At 35.4% G+C, this 22,006-nt stretch overlaps 1 protein-coding gene across 1 annotated transcript in view; it reads left to right on the forward strand.

Moving 5' to 3' along the window:
- Nucleotides 1-17,950, forward strand: part of AGL (amylo-alpha-1, 6-glucosidase, 4-alpha-glucanotransferase) — a 62,441-nt gene extending 44,491 nt beyond the window's left edge. Inside the window, 7 exon segments of the mRNA XM_031457666.2 lie at nt 4,521-4,656; nt 5,676-5,788; nt 6,591-6,802; nt 8,009-8,106; nt 9,723-9,810; nt 9,920-10,053; nt 15,440-17,950. Coding sequence (XP_031313526.2) covers nt 4,521-4,656; nt 5,676-5,788; nt 6,591-6,802; nt 8,009-8,106; nt 9,723-9,810; nt 9,920-10,053; nt 15,440-15,557 — 899 coding nt within the window. The 3' untranslated portion in view covers nt 15,558-17,950.
- The last annotated feature ends 4,056 nt before the right edge of the window (nt 17,951-22,006 follow it).

Here is a 22,006-nt window from a genome sequence, read left to right on the forward strand (position 1 = left end):
TAAGTGCATGTAGACTTTAACTTTTTTTTTCATATTCTTTTTCATTATAGATCACTACAAGATATTGAATATAGTTCCCTGTGCCATATAGTATAAACTTGTTGTTTAGACTGTAACTTTTAATTTTGAAAGAACTGGGTACTAATAGAAAGTTACAAAAGTGATACATAAGAGTATCGTGAACCCTTCATCCAGCTTCCCTTAACAAAGGCATCTTACATAACTGTAATACAATATCAAGATCAGGAGATAGACATTAGCATAATACTGTTAACTAAGCTATAGGCCATATTCCATTTTCACCAGTTTTACGTTACCTCCTTTGTGTCCATGTAGTTCTGTGCAGTTTTATCCCCTGTATAGCTTCACGTAACCACTACCACAGTCAAGGTACATAACTGTTCCATCGCCACAAAGATCTTCCTTGTGCTACCCCTTTATGTCACTCCAACCATCCCTAATCTCTAGCAGGTGTCAGTCTGTTCTGCATCTCTAGTTTTGTCATTTTGAGACTGTAGATAATGGAATCATACAGTATGTATCCTTTTGAAGTTGGTTCTTTCACTAAACATAATTCTCTTTGACATCTGCATTTATCAGTATTTTATTCCTTTTTATTGCTAAGTAGTATTTTCTTTTATGGATGTATCATTCATCTTTTGAAGAACATTTGGGTTGTTTCCATTTTTTTGACCAATACAAATAGAGCTACTATGAACATTCATGTACAGGTTTTTGTGTAAACATAAGTTTTCATTTCTCTGGGATAAATGCCCCAAAACGTGGTTGGGTCATATGGTAGATAATGTTTCGTTTCATAAGAAATTGCCAAATTATTTTCCAAAGTAGTTTTACCATTTTATACTCCCACCAGCAAACAGGACAGATCCCGCTTCTCCACATCCTTGCCAACACTTCACGTTACCACTTTTTTATTCAGCTGTTCTGATAGTTGTGTAGGCCACTACTCACTGTGGTTTTGATTTGCATTTCCCCACCATGGTGTTGCCGTCCATGTCCCCTCTTTGATGAAATGTCTATTCATGTCTTCTACCCATTTTTTAATTGGATTGCTGTTTTGTTTTTGGGGGGTTTTTTTTCACTACTGAATGTGTGTGAGGTAAAATACACATGTTTACTATTTATCTTTAACTTTTGCCATTTTAATTATATGTCTTGATATGGGTCTGTTTGGGTTTATCTTATTTGGGACCTTCTGTGTTTCCTGTACCTGAATATCTGTTTCCTTCTTTAGGTTTGGGAAGTTTTCAGCCATAATTTCTTCAGATACATTTTTGATCCCCTTCTCTCTCTCTTCTTGCAGAACCCCTCTAATGCAGATGTTGGCACATTTTGTATTATCCCATAGATCTTGTACATTGCTTTTTATCCCGTCTGCTGTTCTGCTTAGGTGATTTTCATTATTCTACCTTCCAGATCATTTATACATTCTTCTGTGTCACTCAGTCTGCTGTTCATTGCTTTTAGAGTGCTTTTTATCTCAGAAATTGAATTGTCATTTTTGATTGGGTCTTCTTTATAGTTTCTAGTTACTTCTTAAAATGATCCATACTTAAATTGATTCTCTTTCTTAATTCCGTTAGCATTTTCATAACTAACTCTTTGAATTCATTGGTTGGTAGACTGATTATCTCTGTTTCCTTATTTTTTTTTCCAGGAGTTTTCTCTTACTCTCTCAGTTGGGAGTTTGCTACCTTTTTATTGTACTTAACCTTCTCTGTCTCTGTGAATGCAGGTGAAAGAGCTACCTGTTGTGGTCTTGAGAGGATGTTTCTATGTGGGAGCCTCCCAGTGTAGACCGCATGCGCCAGAGGTCTTTGGTGTGAGGGCTGGATTTGATGTGCACACCAGCCGCATCTCTCCTCAAGGTGTGCTGGCCACTCTCATCTTGACAGGAGGTGCGGTTGGTGCTGTTGGAGCTAGAGCCTGTGCAGAGTGTGAGGTGGGACTTCCTCTTTGCTCAGTGGCAGTCGCTGCTCTTCCTAGGGTGAGGTCTGCTCCCAAGTTGCTGGAGCAAGTGCCCTGAGGGTCAAGCTCAAGCTGGCTCTGTTCCCTTTACGTGTTTATTTTACCTTCTCCCCACCCTGGGGCCTTTGCCCCAAAGGAGGGGAGTGCTGCAGTAAGTGGGACCTGTGCACTTACAGAGGTCCGATGAGCTGCCGGTGTCAGCTTCTGCGGCTCCACTCAGACACAGCCCAAGGTTTCATCTTTTTCCATTGTAATCATCCCAGATCTAGTGCAAGGTTATGGCATGGAGTGGGCAGGGCCAGAACGTTCGCTCAAGCTGGCACTGGGGATCCAGGCATTATGGTTGCAGGAACTGAAGGAGCTTCACTCCCGTCAGAAGTCTGGGCTGCTTCTGTGGCACTGTTTGAGTAAGCACCAGCCGTGACCCCCACCGCCCCCACCTGGATCACGACCCAGGCCCCTGGGCCTCCTTCTGTGTCCCTAGATCAGGTCTTTCTTCAGGATCTGGCTGTCATAGATCTACTGCCAAGGTGTGACGTGGAGTGAGCAGGGCTGGGGTGTTTGCTCAGATCAGATTAGGGAGCACAGGGAGGCAAGCCGAGGGTAGACCTTTCTCTGGTAAGACCTGTCTAGTGGTAAGCCAGCACCCGCATACGCCTCTCAAGTGCAGTCAAGGCTTTTCAAGCCTTTCCATCTGTCCCAGCCGTTCTCCAAGCAGCCAAAGAGGCTTTTCTTCTCCATCTAGAACCCCAGGATGGGAACAGCCAGTCTGTGGCTCGACCCTCTCACTCCCCAGGGTGAGTGTCTGACCATGTGATCACCCTTCTCCTCTTATTTCCCTCCCAGGGCACAGATTCCAACCCAGTGCTTTTCTTCTCATCCTACCTCATTATGTGGGAATCTTTTTTGCAGCCTTGGTTATATAGGAGTTCTTCTGCCAGTTTCCGGTTAGTTTTCCACGCGAATCCTTCCACATGTAGATGTATTTTTGATGTGTTTGTGGGAGAAGTGAGCTCCACTCCACTTCCTCCGCCGTCTTGGTCGCCCACCAAGGGAGTCTTGTTTTCCTTTCTCATGGTATATTGGCTATTTGAGGTCTTTTGCGTTTCCATACAAATTTTAGAATTATTTGTTCTAGTTCATTGAAAAATGTCCTTGCTATTTTGATAGGAATTACATTGAATGTGTAGTTTGCTTTGAAAAAATGATCATTTTAACAATTTAATTCTTCTAATCCTTGAGCACTGTATATTTTCCATTTGTTTGTATTATCTTCAGTTTCTTTCATCAATGTCTTATAGTTTTCCAAGAACAGGTCTTTTACCTCCTGGTTAGGTATATTCCCAGGTATTTTATTCTTTTTGGTGCACTTGTAAATGGGATTGTTTTCTTAATTTCTGTTTCTGATAGTTCATTGTTAGTGTATAGAAATACAGCAGATTTCTATATATGAATTTTGTGTCCTGCAACTTTACCAAGTTCATTGATGAGCTCTAGTCATCTTCTGGTGGTGTCTTTAGGATTTCCTGTCTATAATATCATGTCATCTGCAGACAGTCACAGTTTTACTTCTTCCTTTCCAATTTGGATTCCACTTTTTTTCTTGTCTGATTGCTTCCAGTACTTCCAGTGCTATGTTGAATAAAAGCAGTGAGAGTGGGCGTCCTCGTCTTGTTCCTCAATTTAGCAGCAAACTTTCAGCTTTTCACTGTTAAATGTGATGTTAGTGCTGGGCTTTTCCTACATGGCCTTTATTATGTTGCGATCCATTCCCTCTGTGCCCACTTTGATGAGAGTTTTTATCATAAATGGACGTTGAATTTTGTCAGAAGCTTTTTCTGCATCTGTTGAGGTGATCATGTGATTTTTATTCTTCAATTTGTTAATGCAGTGTATCACATCAGTTGAATTATAAATGCAGAACCATCCTAGCTTCCCTGGGATAAATCCCACTTGCTCATGGTGTGTGTTTTTCTCAAGTTGAATTTGGTTTGGTAATATTTTGTTGAGGATTTTTGCATCTGTGTCCTTTTTCTCTGAGTTATTTTAATTTATAATTTTAATTATGAAACATCTCAACCTACAGAAAATAATGTAAATTATGCTTTGAACCTAAAACTGAAATTAGAAGATATTAACATTTGGCCATGTTTCTTTCAGATCTCTCTTCACTCAGTCATTCTGTTTGGGGGATTTATTCATTTTGATTTGTGTAAATCCCAGTTTATTAATCTCAAATGGTATAAAGAGTTTTCCATTATGTGAATAGACCCCAGTGTTTATCTGTTCCTCTTCTCAGCAGTTATTTTTCTTGCTAATACAAGCAGTGTTGCAATTAATATTCTTGTATGTGTGTCTCTGTGCATGTAAGTGAGGGTTTCTCTAGAGTATCTGTCTAGAAAGGAAATTAGTATGTGGCAGAATATGCAAGTCTTCAACTTTTAAGGTCTTGCCAAATTGCTCTGCAGAGTAGTTTCCTAATTTATTATATTTCTTTTAAATTTTATAAATGTTTTATTTTTCTCTTTTAGGTTTTAATATAACCGCAGGGGTTGACGAAGAAACAGGATTTGTTTATGGAGGAAATCGCTTCAATTGCGGTACATGGATGGATAAAATGGGAGAAAGTGACAGAGCGAGAAACAAGGGAACCCCCGCCACGCCGAGGTGGTGTTGATTTGACAGTCCTTATGTAATTATGCCCTTTGTAAAGCCACATACTGTGGAATCTTCCATTCTATTAACCATGAAGTCTTTATATGAAATCAGTCAGAATCTTCCTTTCTCCCACTTCCTCTTCCACTCCCCCCTTTCTCTCCCCTGATATACACAAACACAGTCCTCCTAGCATAAGTCATCATGTAAAGCTGTCTGTTCCCTTCTGGAGGTTCTCGTAGGTTGATTCCCTATAAGCACCTCAAAGGAAAGTTTTATGATTCCTTATCCCAGTGGTTAAGACATTTCTTTGTAATCTGAAGTGCTTTCATTGTAAGTTTTTCTTTATGCTTATCTTTTGTAAATATAAAAAACAGCCAATTGTCCTGTCTTTTATGAAATCCTTTTACTTTCTGAACCTCTTTTCCCCTAACTTTTTTTATCTTTTACCTCATCATTTCTTTTTGTGATTTGCAATGCTTACTATAGTATCAAGTCTGGAAAACAGTTTTCTTATTCCAAATTTTATCTTCAATCAGAATTGTCAAAAAAATGATTGAATAATAGTTGTCATTACAGGTTTTGCAAATTCTTTTTTAAAATGTTTTGGTAAATTATTAGGTCTTGTACTTCCTTTTGTTTTCCTTGAATATGAACTTTCAAATTAGGATTAAATTATGATGTTCCCCTTCCCTGGCTTTCTCTGGTCCTGTATGTCACATTTTCTCTCTCTTCTCTGGTACTCTATTCTGATTCCTACTGCTGCCTCTTTCCAACAGCTATTTTCTTTTACTCCATAATTTCCACTCTACTTCATAAAATTTTTTACAAATATGTTAAGACAGTAAGCAATGGCAAAATACTAAGAGTGATTTCTTATATTTGCAATACACATTCCTACAAAGTGAGGCTTTTTATCATCATTTTATAATACATTAGTTATGTAATTCATCAGATTTGTTTACTGAATGCCCTTTAACTAGTACTTAAATTACTTGTAGTCACAGAATAAAATTTATTTTTAATTTTAGAGACGGGTCTGCTGTGGAAATTGTAGGCCTGAGTAAATCTGCTGTTCGTTGGTTGCTGGAATTATCCCAGAAAAATATTTTTCCTTATCATGAAGTTACAGTAGAAAGACATGGTAAGCTACTCATTTTCTTTCCAAAGAAACTCCAAATGTACTGTGTATATTCTTAACCAATGTAATCATCATTTGACTCAATGAACTAATATTAAAAAACTCTTAAGATTGAAAGGAAAGACAAATCATTAATTTACTAGCATGCAAAGTGTAGCAAACCTGATTACTAACCATATTTTTATAGTAACTTTGAGCTGAGATATGAAGAGCATTGTGCTCACTTTTTTTCCTCAGTGTGACCGTGAGCAAGTTGCATTTTGGTGAAAAATTATGAAGTCTTTACCTCTCTTTTTCTAGAACAGTGCTATCCAAAAGACATAATTTAAGTCACATACATAATTTAAAATTTTCTAGTACATACATTTTAAAAAGTTAAACGCAACAGGTGAAATTAATGGTATTTTTTATTAACTCAATTGTGCTAAATATTATTTCAATATGTAGTCAATATGAAATTATTCATGAACCATTTATTTGGGGGGTACTAAGGCTTAGAAATACAGTGTGTATTTACACTTCTGGCACCTCTCAATTCAGACTAGCCTCCTTGCAAGTACTCAATAAAGTTAATTGTATCAAATATAAGAGTGATCCAAGTGATCTGGGATCGTTTGCTAGAGTCTAGTCCTTTTTTGCTAATACAGTGAAAGGTAATTTTTAATTTCTGGTTAGTGCCCTTCAAAAGACCCTGACACTTTCAAAAAGTGGATAATTTATTGACTAAATATTACTTTTTAGCTGTAACTAAAGGTGTGGATTTCTATGAATGCTTAAAACTACCAAGTTGTTTATAATGTTGCAGGAAAGGTGGTGAGAGTCTCCTATGATGAATGGAACAGAAAGATACAAGCCAACTTTGAAAAGTTATTTTATGTGTCAGAAGACCCTTCAGATGTCAATGAAAAGCATCCTAACCTGGTGCACAAACGTGGCATATACAAAGATAGCTATGGAGCTTCAAGCCCTTGGTGTGACTATCAGCTCAGGCCTAATTTTACTATAGCAATGGTTGTGGTAAGTGATTTATTATTTTCAAATTTCAAAAATGTTATTATAGGGCTTATTTAGTTCTTTATTTCCACACCAGTGAATTTATTTAATTGCTAAAAAGTGCATTGTTTACCGCTAGTTCTGTATGGTCCTTTCTCATGAATAAAGCATCATGCATTTGACCCTTAACCTGTAACGTTCAGTATCAAAAAAATATAAAGCAACAAATGATGACGAATGAAGTTCTTCCCAACATTTTTCACATCATAACACTCATAGAAAATGATGATACTTGTATAGCCCTCTGGGCTAAAAGGATTGATTTGCTTGTGCCAGATTCACCTGCTTCAGTTAGCCCCAGGCCCCGCCCAGCTGCCTTGAAAGCTGAGGGCATCTGTACACCTGCGCCGTGACCAGTGCCTCAGCCCACCAGTTGGAAACCTGTGGACTAATGAACTAATATGAATAGCTTCAGTTCACACTCTGTTTTCTTTGTTGTATTGCTGTAATTAGTCCTGTCCAGCCGAAAATTCTAGACTCTCCTTATTTTATCTGTACTGAGTCTAAAAATAAAGTACAGTAAAATAGAGAAGGTGTGTGTTCTTCTGTGCCTGCCTAGATGTTTCCACTTTGTCAAAAAGAGTATTAAACATAGTACTGTTAATTAGAGTAGAAAATATACAAAGGTACATAAAGGTAGCTTTGGTTCAGTGTGCACTTGATTTCCGTTAACCTTTAAAATTAATACACATTCTTAGTCACCAGGGCTTTCCCTCTTTGTCCGTATCACAAGTAAATTACTCATGCTATCGGTGTGCAAATCCTTCTGTATTTTATTATGACCCTAAGAGCAAAAAAATGAGTTCCAGATAAACTTAAAGGAAGCTATTGAAAATCCTCTGAAGAATGAATTAGGTGGGTTTAAATGTATTCTGCCTTCATTGTCGCTGTGACAACTTCCTTTTGGGGCTACTATGCTTTCTTGAAGTGGCACAAGGAGACAGGCACCTCAGACAGCTTTCCTAACCTCTAAAGCCAAGTTCCGTACTTTCAAGTCGGCCTGATAGGATTAGGTCTGATTAGGTGTCTACGTTTTAATTGGCCCACACTGTATTTAAAAATTGTTCATTCTTTTTCCAAGTTTATCAATAGTTTATGTTCCAGTGTCAGTGGGAACTAACTCTTCTGTGATCTTAAACAGTTTGTATATTTGTTTTTTATACTCATTAGGCCCCCGAGCTCTTCACTGCAGAAAAAGCATGGAAAGCTTTGGAGATTGCAGAAAAAAAACTGCTTGGTCCTCTTGGCATGAAAACTTTGGATCCAGAGTAAGTTGGAGTAGAAGTATTAAGAATGTCGTTGTAGGAGGGAGAGTATATAGCTTAGTGGTAGAGTGTACACTTAGCATGCACCAGTCCTGGATTCAATCCCCAGTGCCTCCATTATAAACAATCAAACAAACAAACAAACAAACCTAATTACCTCCCCCCACCAAAAAAGAATGTTGTTGATATTTTATTGCGTCCAGCCATGATTTTTTGCTTATCAATAAAATCTCTACAATTGCATTCAAACTGAATTTTTAAAAATACCTTCTCTGTCTTCATTAAACATCAATGTTCAAAATGCCTTTGGCTTGTCTTATAGTCAATAATCAATAGATGAATTTCAAATTTATAAAACTATTATGTCATAAATATTTTCTAATGACTATTTTTTCTGATTGTAAAAGTTATACATGACTACTATGGACATTAGAGTTATAAATGTATCGTCTCCTTAGAGACAATCTTTATTTTCTAGATTGTTACCCATAGTAGTTCCTTCCATATTTCTAAATAGTATGTGTTTACAGCCATTTCTTGATTATTTTAAATATTAGATATTATTTGCTTACTTCTTGTGATGACAGATAAGGATTTAACTCTATTCTCACCTCACCATAAACTTGTTCCGTCCTCTCTAATTACACCACTATTTTTATTTAAACTAATACATACTTTTGTTTTTATGATTATATGTTTATGTCATTTTATATTTTTCAATTTTTGCTTTTTTCTTGAGTTTGTATGACCTTTGTCTCTTACTGGTTTAACTTTAAAGCTGGGTACCCATCATCAGTTTGCTTTTTCTATCATACATGAGAGAGCCCCATTTCTATAGTACCCTGACCTTCGTAGATTTTTCCTAACCTATTGTGTGCTCATTTCAGTCTTGAGATGCAAAATTTTATGTGTGTGTTTAATCTGCATTCTAAAGTGTTCTCCGCATTTTCAGAGACATTAAGAATCACTAGTCAAAACTAAAACCCAGCTAAAGCTTATTCGTGTGTCAAGTTCTACCTCACTAAAAGAAAGGAAAGTAATAATTTAACTAAACAGAGTATAAATAACTGTCTTACAGTAAATGTTGCAATGTTTTTTAATACTTTATTTAGTTTATAAGTGTATGTAAATTCTCTGTGTGTATTCAGTTGCTATTTGTAACCTTGTAAGGCACCAGTTTTCATTAATTTTAAAATAACTTCATGGAGAAGTTTAAAAAACAACCTTTCCAATATATAATAATTAATAAAACCTTATCTTTAATGTTTACCAATTCAAATTATTCTGCGTATATTTTAATTGTTGTAAATACGTTAGAGGCCTAGTTAAATAATTGACTGTAACCAATATTTAGTGTCAGGGTAACTCTTCGAAGGCAAGATACCTGAATATTTTGTATTTTTTGTATTAGCCAGGAAGTGTTTGTTAGTCATTCCCTAACACATTGTTAAAGTCCTCTGAACTCAGTATAAACTAATTTTAGGTTAAATGGATGATGAGCTTTATTTAGTCCACAGAATGGAAGACGAAATAATAATACTTTGCTATTAGGAAATTTTTCTAATGCTTCCTATATAATGTCTGATCTTTTTTTAACCTAAATTTCAATCATTTTGCAGTGATACGGTTTACTGTGGAACTTACGACAATGCCTTAGACAATGACAACTACAATCTTGCTAAAGGTTTCAATTATCACCAAGGGCCTGTAAGAATTTCCTTTCTCTTCCTTGAGTTTTCAATTAAAGTTACTTTGCAAAGAATTTTAGATATTTACAGCTCTTTCTTTTTCTTCACTTTTAAATTACCTCTTTCAGGAGTGGCTGTGGCCTGTTGGGTATTTTCTTCGTGCGAAATTATATTTTTCCAGATTGATGGGTCCAGAGGCTACTGCAAAGACTATATTTTTGGTTAAAAATGTTCTTTCTCGACATTATGTTCATCTTGAAAGGTAAGTTGTCAGGGACATGTAATTTCCAAAACTAGTGTTTAGTCATTTTATTAGATGTTAAGTTAAATGGCATTTCCTTAGAATTCATTTCTGTATGTTCTACGTTTCCCGATGAAATGTGAAAGCTTTACTCTTTAACACAAGTTCTATGTAATTTTTGCCTTCTTTTAATTATTTTAGGTTATTTGTTTTAATTTAAAGACTTGATATTGCATGATTTATACATGTGGTGGAATAGTCTTTATTTTTTAAAATTTAACTGTTATTTTTGGATGTGGTTAGCATAGGATAAATACAAAAACTAAAAGTACTCAGGCTGTGCCTTTTGAGTTAACTGATCTAAAGATGCAATAGAAAATAATTTTCAGAAATGATTTCATTAAAATTAAAATATCAGTTGATCTTTTGACTGTTTCCAACCCACTTGTCATCTCCTCTGTCCTAATTGTCAGCAGATAGTGTCAAGAGTTACGTGTCTTTGTAAAGATGATACAACTCAGTCGAAAGCTACCTTAGCTTCACAAACTTTGGATTAAGCCTAAATATATGTACACCTTATTGCTCAGAATAATTATTCATAAACATGCACAAACAGCGTAGGCTTTATCTCCTCTATTATAAGAACATAAAGGACTTCCATTTATCACCATGAATGTTGTCAAAGTTTTTTTTCCTTTTTTTTTCAAAGTTTATTTTCATTATTTTAATATAGCCACAGAAACACCCCAATCCTGCCACACTGCTCCCTCATCTAGAGACTGAGTGTGAATTCAGGGTGATAGGAGCATTCTTACATTCTGTCCTTTACTGCCCCACAGTAGTTCTCATTACTTGCATTTATTTTCTCTTGCTTCCTTTTGTCCACGAGAAGTAAGAATATCTTGCACTGCAGAGGTCATTCTTCTACTTACTTATAATGCCATCCCTCCCACCTGTTCCGTGCCCTTGCTCCGATAATTATCCTTTCCTGGGAGTCCACTTGGTCCTTCCTTCCTAAGACACAAAGATATCTGTCAGCCTATCCTGACACAAAGTCCCTTCATACTGTTCCTGCCTCAGGCCTTGTTTTATCATTCTGTTTTCTCTTCTGCATATTTCCTGTACAGTTAACCTCATTTTTTTGACCTTCTGACCACGCAGTCATTCATTGCCACAGGCCGTCTGGCTTTTGTGTTGTGGGTGGTGAAACCGCTCAAGGAGATGCTTTCTCGACCCCGGACGCCATGGCTTCCTTTCAGTTCTCTTCCGTGACCTGGCTGTACTGTCTGACATTGTTAATTTTCCTCTTTTTATGAAAAACCTCATGCTACCCATAGTGTTAGGTTTCCCTTGTTTACCTAGTAATAGTAACAACTGTGATAATAGCAAATAGTATTTATTGAGTACTTCCTGTCTTCCAGGCATTGTTCTAAATGCATTTATATAACATTACTCACTTAATCCAAAAAACTATATAAAATAGTTACTTCTACTATTGTTACCCTATTCCTGTTATCATTTATATCTCCATTTACCAGCTATATGGCTATGGACAAGTTACTTAACCACTCTAAGCCTCAGTTTCCTCATCTGTATGATAGATGTGCTAAGATTGTTTTGTGGATTAATATATTAGTACATGTAACATGGATATTACCTCAGATATGAGCTACTGCCTCTATTTTATAAGTTAGTCTGAGAAAGTTAAGTAATTTATACGAAGTCAAATGGCACGGAATTTGGGAGAGCTCTCACTGAACTGCAAGCATTCTGGCTTCACAGACGGGGCTTTTCACCCCAACACTACTGCCTGCATTGCCTGCTTTTCTGCCTTTGCTTCCTGGCACCTGAATACATTCATCCTCCCAAAATCTATTCTTGATCTTCCTTATTTTTCTGTCTACCTTGTCTCCTGTTATATTTCACATAATCTCTTGTCTTCGCTCTTCAGGTAATTTTGAAGTTTCATAAATTCCACTTCTACTTTCAACTACCTGACAAACTTCTTACCTCGGACGTCCACTGCCATCACTCATCTGCCCTCACGCTAGTTTTCTCTTCCTGTAGTTCCCACTTTTGTGGCAATATTAACATTATTCACGCTCTGCAAACTCAAAATTCCTGGGTACTTTTTAATTTTACCTCATTACCTCTCCTGAACATCCGCATAGTTGTCAAGACTTGATTCTGGCTCTCGACTGCCTTCTGACCGCCCACCCTCTTCCGTGCTGTTGCCAGTGCCTAATCTGCAGCTCACGACCTTCCCCCTGGAATAGGCAAGAGCCTCCATACTTCGTCTCTGTTACCCCAAACAAGATCAGTCTTGTTGAAATATAACTCACAATTTTTGTCTTATATTTGAAAATCTTTAGTAATTCCCTGTTGGCTGCAGAATAAAATCCAAATTCCTTACTTTCCACAATTTTTTCTCAACTACCTTTCCATTTTTATTTCTTACTGTTTCCCATAGCTACTTTTGATAGCACAGTAGCTTCAAGTGTGAGCTTTGGGTTCAGACTGGATTTCAGATTCCGTCCTTGCTGCTTATTTTTACATGTGACTTTGAGCAAGTTACTTAACCTCTCTGAGATAAATTTCTTCATCTATAAGATGACAATAATATTATCTCATTATTTGCTGTCAAGATTAAATGAAAAGACAGATCAAAAGTATTTGCCACAATTCAAGAAATGGTTTCATCTAAAGTACATTATTACTTTTTATATTATGTTAGAATCTACAGTAATGTCAACATTCTCATTCCTCATACTGATGAGTTGGATTTTTTTCTCTTTTTTTCCTTATTGACCTGGCTATCAGCTTATCGGTTTTATTGATCTTCTTAAAGAACCAGCTTTTGGTTTCATCCATTTTTTTTTGTATTGTTTTTCAACTTTTTATTTCACTGATTTCTATTCTACTTTTTATTATTCTCTTCTTCTGCTTACTTTGGGTTAATTTGTCTTTTTCTGGTTTTTTAATGTATAAGTTGAAATCACTGATTTAAAAACCTTTCTTCTTTTCTAATATAGGTACTTAGTGCTATAAATTTCCCTCTATGTACTTAACTAACAGTACCCAAAAACTCTGATATATTGTTTTTATTTTTATTCAGTTGAAAATACTTTGTTTTCCCCTTCGATTTCTTCGATTTCTTTGACTCATGGGTTATTCAGAAAGGTGTTATTTAGTTTTCAAATATTTTGGAGTTTTCCAGAGATGTTTCTGTCACTGGTTTCAATATTAATTCCTTTGTGGTCAAGGAATATACTTTGTATGACTCTAACCTTCCTAAACTTATCGATGCTTATTTTATGGCTCAGAATATGTTCTGTCTAGGCCACTAATCTATTTGCAAGTGAAAAACAATTGCCCATATATTTAAATTTCTATGTATTTATGTGTCACTGTATACTGAAAACCTGCCTCCACACCTGTTTAATTCTAGTGTTAAATTCTGCTTTTCTCCCTTTTCATATTTGTGATTCCGTTTTCCAGCAGTGAGTAACCTATTCCCCACACTCTGCTATCAGCACCACATGGACCCAGGTCACCCTGTCAGGCTCTGACACTCCACGCTGGGGTGCCGCAAAACATAGATGCCGTCTTCACTATCCTTGGGCCCGACAACCCCACGTAGCTACTCATATACATGGATGCTCCCCTTGCACCACCTGGGCCCTGGACCACCCCCATCCTTGGTGTGAACTCCGTCCTCATTACCCCCAGACTCTGATGTTCCCCTCTGTGCTTCTGCTGCCCTTCCCTCCTCTTCTCCTCACTGACCTTCTTTGTCCCACCTAATGACTTGGGGAATGAATTTTTCAGGAAGCAAGGGAAAGGGGACTTCTTTATATCAGTGTGGGTAGCCACGTTCTTGTGTTCATATTCAATTATGAGCAGCACTTAATGGTTCTATAAGCTTGTTTTGTTTCTTAATTTTGGTGCAGTATTAGTTTGCTAGAGCTGCTGTTAAGAAAGCACCACAAACTGAGTTGCTTAAACAACAGAAGCTTAATTGTCTTACGGTGTTGGAAGCCAGAAATCTGAAATCAGGGCATTGGCAGGACCATGCTCCTTCTGAAGGTGCTAGGGAAGGATCCCTTCCAGCCCCCTCTCCTAGCCTCTGCTGATTCCTTGGCTTGTTGCAGCATAATTCCAGCCTTCACACGGCAGCCTCCTTCTGTGCCTGTTCGTGCTCAAATTTCCTCATTTTATAAGGACATTGGTCATGTTGGATTAGGGGCCCACCCTAACCCACCTGAACTGATTACATCTGCAACAACCCAATATCCAAATAAGTTCACATTCTGAGGTGCTGAGAGGTAGGGCCTCAACAGATGAATTTTGAGGGGGATACAATTTAACCCATTACAGATACCCAGGTACCCAACTTCAGTAATCTGGCATTTTTCTCTGAAGTAGCTTGAACACTTGGATACAAATAAGTTTTCTCTATTTTCTATTTCTCTATGACACCTAGCTGATAATATTATTATTACTACCCAAAGTATCTCCATATTTACCTAATGGAGTTATTTTTTCATTTTTATTGTGAAATATTTGATATCTTCAGAAAAGTATATATAACAGCCATGAGTTACAAAGCATAATAATGAAACAAATTTTAAAATGTACTAAAAAATGAAACATTACTGAATTCTATATTTTTTTAATTTTTGTTTCATATTTAAGGATTACACTACATTGAAATTAAGAATAAATTTGATATGCTAATAATGCTATGTTCTGATACTGAGATCTGGAACAAGTTATTAACCTTATTTTACCTCCTCTATAGACAGGAATAGTTATGGTACCTACCTGACAGGGTTGCTGTGAGCATTAAATGAGATAATGTATATAAAGTACTTAGTATCAGAACATAATAAATGCACAGTAAATACTAACTATTTCTATTTAGGAGAATGAGAAATTATAGAAATTTAGATTGTTTTTAAGTCACTTTTTTTCTAATCATAATTCTGTGGTTCTTCATTGTTTCATATTCATTTTACAGTTTTGTCAAGATCAGATGTAATACATTCACATAGTTACGCTTTGGGTCTCATAAACTTACTCCAGAAGAGATAAAATTAGGCCTGAGAAGACGTGTACCTCTCTACTTATGTGTTGCTTGCATTGGTAGTTTCTTCTACGTTTTTAATACATAAAGGGATTCTTTTGTATTTGAAAGTCTTAAATCCCAAAGATTGAATGTCAAAGAATAATTTGAATCTAAATTCTTTATAATCTTTAGGATATCCTGTTTTATTTTGTAGTAAATGACTACAAATGATTGTTTTCTATACTAGAAGGCAAAATCACCAGGTGTATTGCCTATTTTGTTAATCCAACGAGATATGTGTTCGATTGTATCTCATAAAATGGCTTTTCTTTCTTTAAGATCTCCTTGGAAAGGACTGCCAGAACTGACCAATGAGAATGGCCAATACTGTCCTTTCAGCTGTGAAACACAAGCCTGGTCAATTGCTGTCATTCTTGAAACACTCTATGATTTATAGTTGCCTCATGGATATTTATTACGTATGCAATCAATTGTATTGTGGAATGCAAGGTCATAATGTAATGTAAATGCTTTATATGCACAAGCACAAATCACTTAAAAAATCTAATTCATGTACTATTGATACCCAATTAGGTTAAGACTGTAAAACACTGGTTTTTCTTTCTTCTTTTTTTTTAATGTACAGAGTAGCTTTTGATTTGAGTCAAAAAGAAAACTTATCATTACCAGTGGAATGTTTTTCTTTTGAATTCAGGAAGTATTCTTCAAATGCCTAGAAATAAAGAATTTGAAATCCAGAGTTTGAAAAAGAAAAATCATGTAATCCTCTATTTGTACATAAGTGAAGATGAAATATGAAAATGTAATAGTGAAAGAAATGGAAAAGTATCTTTGAATTGCAGTAAATTTTCTTCAGTAACAATACATACTAAACAGGCTATGGTTAATTAATGTTCTCACCTTTTACTATAGTATTTCTAGCTGCATTCAGTAAGTACTAGATGAATGCTGAATCATGGAAGTGTCCACCTACAATATATGTTCATAAATGAAGCACAAATGTTTATAATGTGCTTTTATTTTTTTCACTGAAATATTAATGTTTTTAATATAATGAATATCAACAGTATATTTACATAATTTACTTGTGCTGATGATGCACAGGATATATGAAAAAATCACAGAGCATTAGGAATTTATTTTATAAAAACAGTTTTATAAAATTAGTCCTGAGTTCCAGTTTCATACTGTGAGATAGCTTACATTTTCAAAATGTAAATTGTTGGGCATATTCATGAGAAATTTAAGGGAAAAATGCCATATTAATTTCTCTAAAACTTAACTATTTTTAGTTTGTGTGTAAAAGTGTATAGATAACTGGCTTCCTGTGAACCAGAACCTACATTGACAAGTTTAGCATTGAGAACAATCGTAATATACTATAGAGCTATGAATTCAGTAGTTATCTTGAACTCAATAAAATCATTTGAAAAGTTTTTAATATTATTTTAAGGTACCTTAAATTTAGAAAAGTCATAAAAGGAAAAAGGCTTTAACATTTGTATGATTTGACATTTTTGAATAGTGCATATTTTCTAGATGAATTTTTTTTTCCGTTTTACTGTTTTTGTCTCAAGACAACACTTAAATTAGATCATTATACTTTCAGTTGAAAGAAAATAGTTGCAGAAGTCCTTTTATTACTATATAATATTATTCAAATATTAGTATATTTATAGTGAAAATAATGGTGCAGTAACACTTTCCTCAGTTAGAGGTCACATACCTAACCACCTTAACTATGAGGAAGGAATAAAAATAAAGGAGAAAAACAAATAAACTAAAACTTCTGGGTAGTAAAAATACAAAAATGTTTCAGATGTCAAATACCCATACTCGACCCTACTTTAGGAGTAGTTTTAAACCAGCTTGGTTTTCTGGTTTTCCAACCTAAAGCAGTTTAAATCCTACAACTGTAAGGACAGTCATGATTATAATCTGACCACTGTCCATAAATGCATTGATTTCCAAGTTTCCTTTCCTTCTTCATCGCTCAATGTATAAGCTTCTCTAAGCTGTGCAGTTAAAAAGAATGACCCTTCTTGAGAGGGAGAACCATTAGTCATCCAAGATTCACAGTTCTGTTGTTCTCATTTAACTTCTATGTTAAAGGTGGTAAGAAAAGTAACTGAAAATCAACATATTTAACAAAAGCAGGAATTAATGGCTGACAGTTAAATGTGATAAATAAGTAAATGAATAAATTAATGAATTCTAATAAATAAATAATATTAAGTTGACAATTTTTAAAACATAGCCATATTGGGGTTACCTATAGTAGGGCAAATATCCACCTCAGAAAATTTTTAGGATATTGTGTTGCACTAGAAAATTAAGTGGTTCATGTTCCTTATTAGGAATATCAATGAAAGAACATTGTTATAATATGCATGGCCTGTTTTAAAGTTTAAGAGGCAAGTTACACATTGTTTCATCAAAGGTAGTTAAAATAACCAGCTTTAGACTTTAGAGGGATAAATTGTTTGACTAAAAAACATTTAAATAGAATGCTTCATTCCTGAGTGATGCTGGATGAGGTACCAATATATTACATTTTGAGAATGGTTCTGTGCCTGGGTTCTTCATTAATTCAAATCAGTCTTACTCTTTAATTTCAGAAATTTGCCACTTTAACCAGTATGCTGTGATAATTTAATGTTTCAAAGATAATTGAGGAAACATGAGACCTGTCATCCTATCTACGAACATTATAACCTATGTGAATTGTATTTTCTGTTTCTCATATGTCTTCAACTGCTTATCTAGTGGGCAAATGTCATGTTTATGTCTGTGTGCCAAGAAAATAAAAATCTTTTCTAAAGGACTATATTTTGCTTTCATTCCATTATTTACCAGTGAACTAATTTATTGATGCTGACTACTACCATGTATTCAGGGCTTGCTTATTTTTGGTACTTTATCTTTTCACAGGATGTGTGGGGGCAGAGAGAGGAAGAAGAATTTTAGGCTGTTTGGTAATTATTTAATTAACTATGTTGAAATTAGGAGCAAAATTAACTTTTGATGTATAAATTGATCTGTTAGCACCTATACACTCTGCAGGTATTTCTTGAAATCTTTTGTGCTACTGTGAATTTTTTGTTTACCTTTCATGAGTGTGAGTCAATTTGTCAAACCTGCCACTTGTTTATATGGATCCTCAATGCGCCAAAATCGTTGCTCAGTTTAGGGAGAGGCTTTCTTCCATTTGTATGAGTCTTGAACTATTAAGTAATGATACTTCATTAACTAAATGATACTTTGCCATTTTGGCACAATTTTTTCCTAACATATCTTCTTAATATATTTGTTATTTTGGTTAGAGGTTTTTTATTTAACTTACAAAAGCTTTTCATTATTCTTTAGTCAAATGTTTTAGTATTTATCTTTGTGAACTCTTCCATCTCTTCCAAATGTAATCGATCTCATTCAATAATTTAATAAAACTTTGTGTCTCTGTTACATGTTTTATGGCAGCATGCAGTGTGAGACATTACTTAGGTTTCTTCCAAATTGTTACATTCAAGCTCATGAATTCATTTGATTTATAGTGATTTCTTTTTTAAATTACTGAATTTTTATTTAATAATAGGGTGTACTTCTGGGATATACCATTGAAGTTATCTGTGCCTGTTCACTTATTTAACTATTATAATGTTTTGTTTTAATATTAGTTAAAGCTTTTTCTCACCATCTTTCTCTCTCATTTGTCCTGTACTCTTCTTTTTTAGAATCTTGTTTTATACACCCACCTATTTGTTCTTCTCAAGTACTTTTTCCATATCCAAAAAGTATTCTATTACCATTTTTACTAAACTTACGCTCACACTGTAAGTTAATTTGATAAGAACTGACATAGTATTTAATCTCCTAAGAACACAGTGTCTGCATTTATTCAGTTTTTTTTTAGATTGCTGGAATTTGTCCTAATTTTTGTTTTTGCCAGTCAGAATAAAAAAACTCAGATTCAACCAACATTTATGAGCCCCTGCCATATAATAGGCAATTTTATATTGGAAGTATTATACCCATGTTATATAGGAGAACATTGCTAAAGCGTCTTGCCCTAAGTCACTTAACCGGTAAATCTCTGGACCAAGACTCAACCCCGATCTTCCTACTACAAATCCTTTTGCAAAGATCCTCAAGACTGCAGTCTTCTGTGCTCACCCTCATGCTCTCGCCACCACCCAGCCAAGTGTAGGCTGAATTGTGGCTATTATCAGCTGCCCATCTGACTATGGAAAGTATCAGATCCTGTTCTGCTTGGGTCTACATATACTCCCTTGTTATCATCTGGTCAAAATATATCTGCAGCCATCTGCCTTGAGAGGATAACTGATGTATCACTGGCTAAAAATTCAGACTCAGAGTGTATGAGTTAGGTTACACAACTTGGATAAATTTCAACTGTAAGTGTCTTATCAAAGTGAGATAGGGATAGATAATAAGTTTCTACTACTGTGTAGCACAGGGAACTATTCAGTATCTTACAGTAACCTATAATAAAAAAGAATATGAAAATATATGTGTATATGTAAGACTGAAGCATTATGCTGTACACCAGAAATTGACACATTGTCAACTGACTCTACTTCAGTAATTTAAAAAAATTTTAAAGATTAAAAAAGAATTGAATTTTAAAAAAACAGACAGAGAAAAATCAGAGGAAATAGGGAGCATAACAGTTAACAGATGGCCCACTATCAAAGTTGGTACATGAGAATTTTGATAAAAATCAAGGTTAATTCCCAAGGATACAGAATACCAAAGGAAACAAGTTGTATCTATGGACATTTACTAACAAATACGGAAATTAATTATGCAAATGCTCAGTATTAACATATTTATTGTAACTGATACATTTTGAAAGCACAAAACTGAGCACTAAACATCTTTTCCTGTAATCATTACATAAAGGAGAAATGCTCCAAAAATGACTCATCTTGACTCCCACATCACACTCAGGGAATCACAGTCCTCACTTTGACCTGCCCAGGTTCTCATCTCTTCCCCACTTTCTATCTGCATGCTTGTCTTGCCCTTAGACTAACATGATAACTTCATAATTGATCACAACTTACTCTATCCTCATAGAACTGAGGAAAACCTTTCTTGAGTCCTGATTATATCCCACCACTGCTCAGAGGACATCTGAGATCCTCAATAATCTGGCCCCAATCTCATTCCAGTTTTGTTACAGTGACTCTTTGCTTTCTCCAAAGCTGATTACTTGCCTCTCTGAGTCTTTGTTTCTTCAACTGTAAAAACAAAGATGATGGTCATAAGTACCCAACAGGGCGGTAAGGATTCACAGAGGTAACCCGCAGTATATTAGGATTAAGTTTGCCTGCGTACAGCAGAGCCCAAATAACAGTGATCTGTGTGAGACAGAAGTGTGCAATCTGGGACTGATACCTGGTTCTGTGGTCAGCAGGCACCAAGGCTAGCATCTAATAACAAAAAATACTCTGTAATTCCTTAGATATAATTTGCTCAGTGTGAGTTCATTGTCTCCTAGATGTTGTGAACAGATAAGCAATAATCTTTTCACTTATTTTAATCAGTGGTTTCTCCAAATTTTTTCTCATGACTTCCCAAAGCTTTACCTTGGGGAAAAAGAACTCAAAGTTTACATAATTTGAATTGGTTGTAAATTTTATGGCTTGGTTAAAATAAAAACATTTTATAATTCACAATTTTATGTTTACTTTTTTGATTCATAATTTTACACTTAAATTTTAAAGAAGCAAAATACCTATTACTGAAGTCTCTATAATAAGGCAAGATGGAATTTTGAAAAAATGTGTGTTGTTTTGAGTTTGGTTGGTTTTAATTCTACTTTGGTCTTTCTCATCATTGGACAAAGGGAGAAAAATGTATTTCAACAGAAAAATAAATGAGATAGTTTGGAATAATTACCTAGAGTGTGATTGTTTAATAGACTTTGACTTACCTTGTTTCTGAGTATCTTTAGAAAACAAAAAAATTTTTAAGCAACTTCAGAGCACTAACTCTAAGACCCAAAGTAGCTTTCTGTTAGAGCTTCATTTAAGTTACTGGAATTCAGCTCTGCTTACTCAGAAATAAAGAAATACATTCCATTGAGTTAGGTGTGATTCTAGTGTTTAAAAGATGCCATTTTCCGTAAAACTACACAGTTCCCTTAACCAGTGCTTCCCAATCTTTACATACGTGGAATATGTAGGAAAAGGTGTTTAAACACCATTCAGTAGTAAACAAGAAGGTGCTCCTGGCCTGTGGGAACTCGTCAGAGATGTGCTGCCCAAAGGGCTAAAGAAAACTACTCATCACTGTTGTAACCTTTTCATCACGGGGCCCCCCATTCGTTAGAAAACTGCCCTCAACACAGAGGCTACCTGCTCTAACTTGTGCCCACCCTAAGGAAGAACAAACCATTTATGATTAAAGGAGGAATGGTTGGTTGGATTTGTTAAAGAGATGGCTTATCAGTTTTCAGTCTAGAAACTTCTTAAGGAATGTTAAACTACAATTGCTTTTCTAGAGGAAGAGAAATTATTTTGAAATATATTGCCTATAGAAAAGAGCTTATAACATAACGCGCACCCTTAAAGAAGAATAACTAAATAAGCAACCACAAACCCAACACTAAATTGAAAACTGAAACAAATTTCCCATCCCCAATTTAAAGAATACCGAGACCAAGCAAATGTAACAGCTGTGTATTCCAGGAATTCTTGCTCTAGGAAGGTAAGACCGTGAAACAAAACAGCCTGCTCATGAGTGTTTTTCTGATAATTACCTGGCTCTGCAAGATTTGCTTCATAGGCCCTGAGGAATGGAGCAACCTTTACACTGAACACTGGGAGTCAAACACCTTCCAAATTCATCAAACCATTTGAC

This window comes from Camelus dromedarius, chromosome 9 (assembly GCF_036321535.1).
Source record: "Camelus dromedarius isolate mCamDro1 chromosome 9, mCamDro1.pat, whole genome shotgun sequence".
NCBI lineage: Eukaryota > Metazoa > Chordata > Mammalia > Artiodactyla > Camelidae > Camelus > Camelus dromedarius.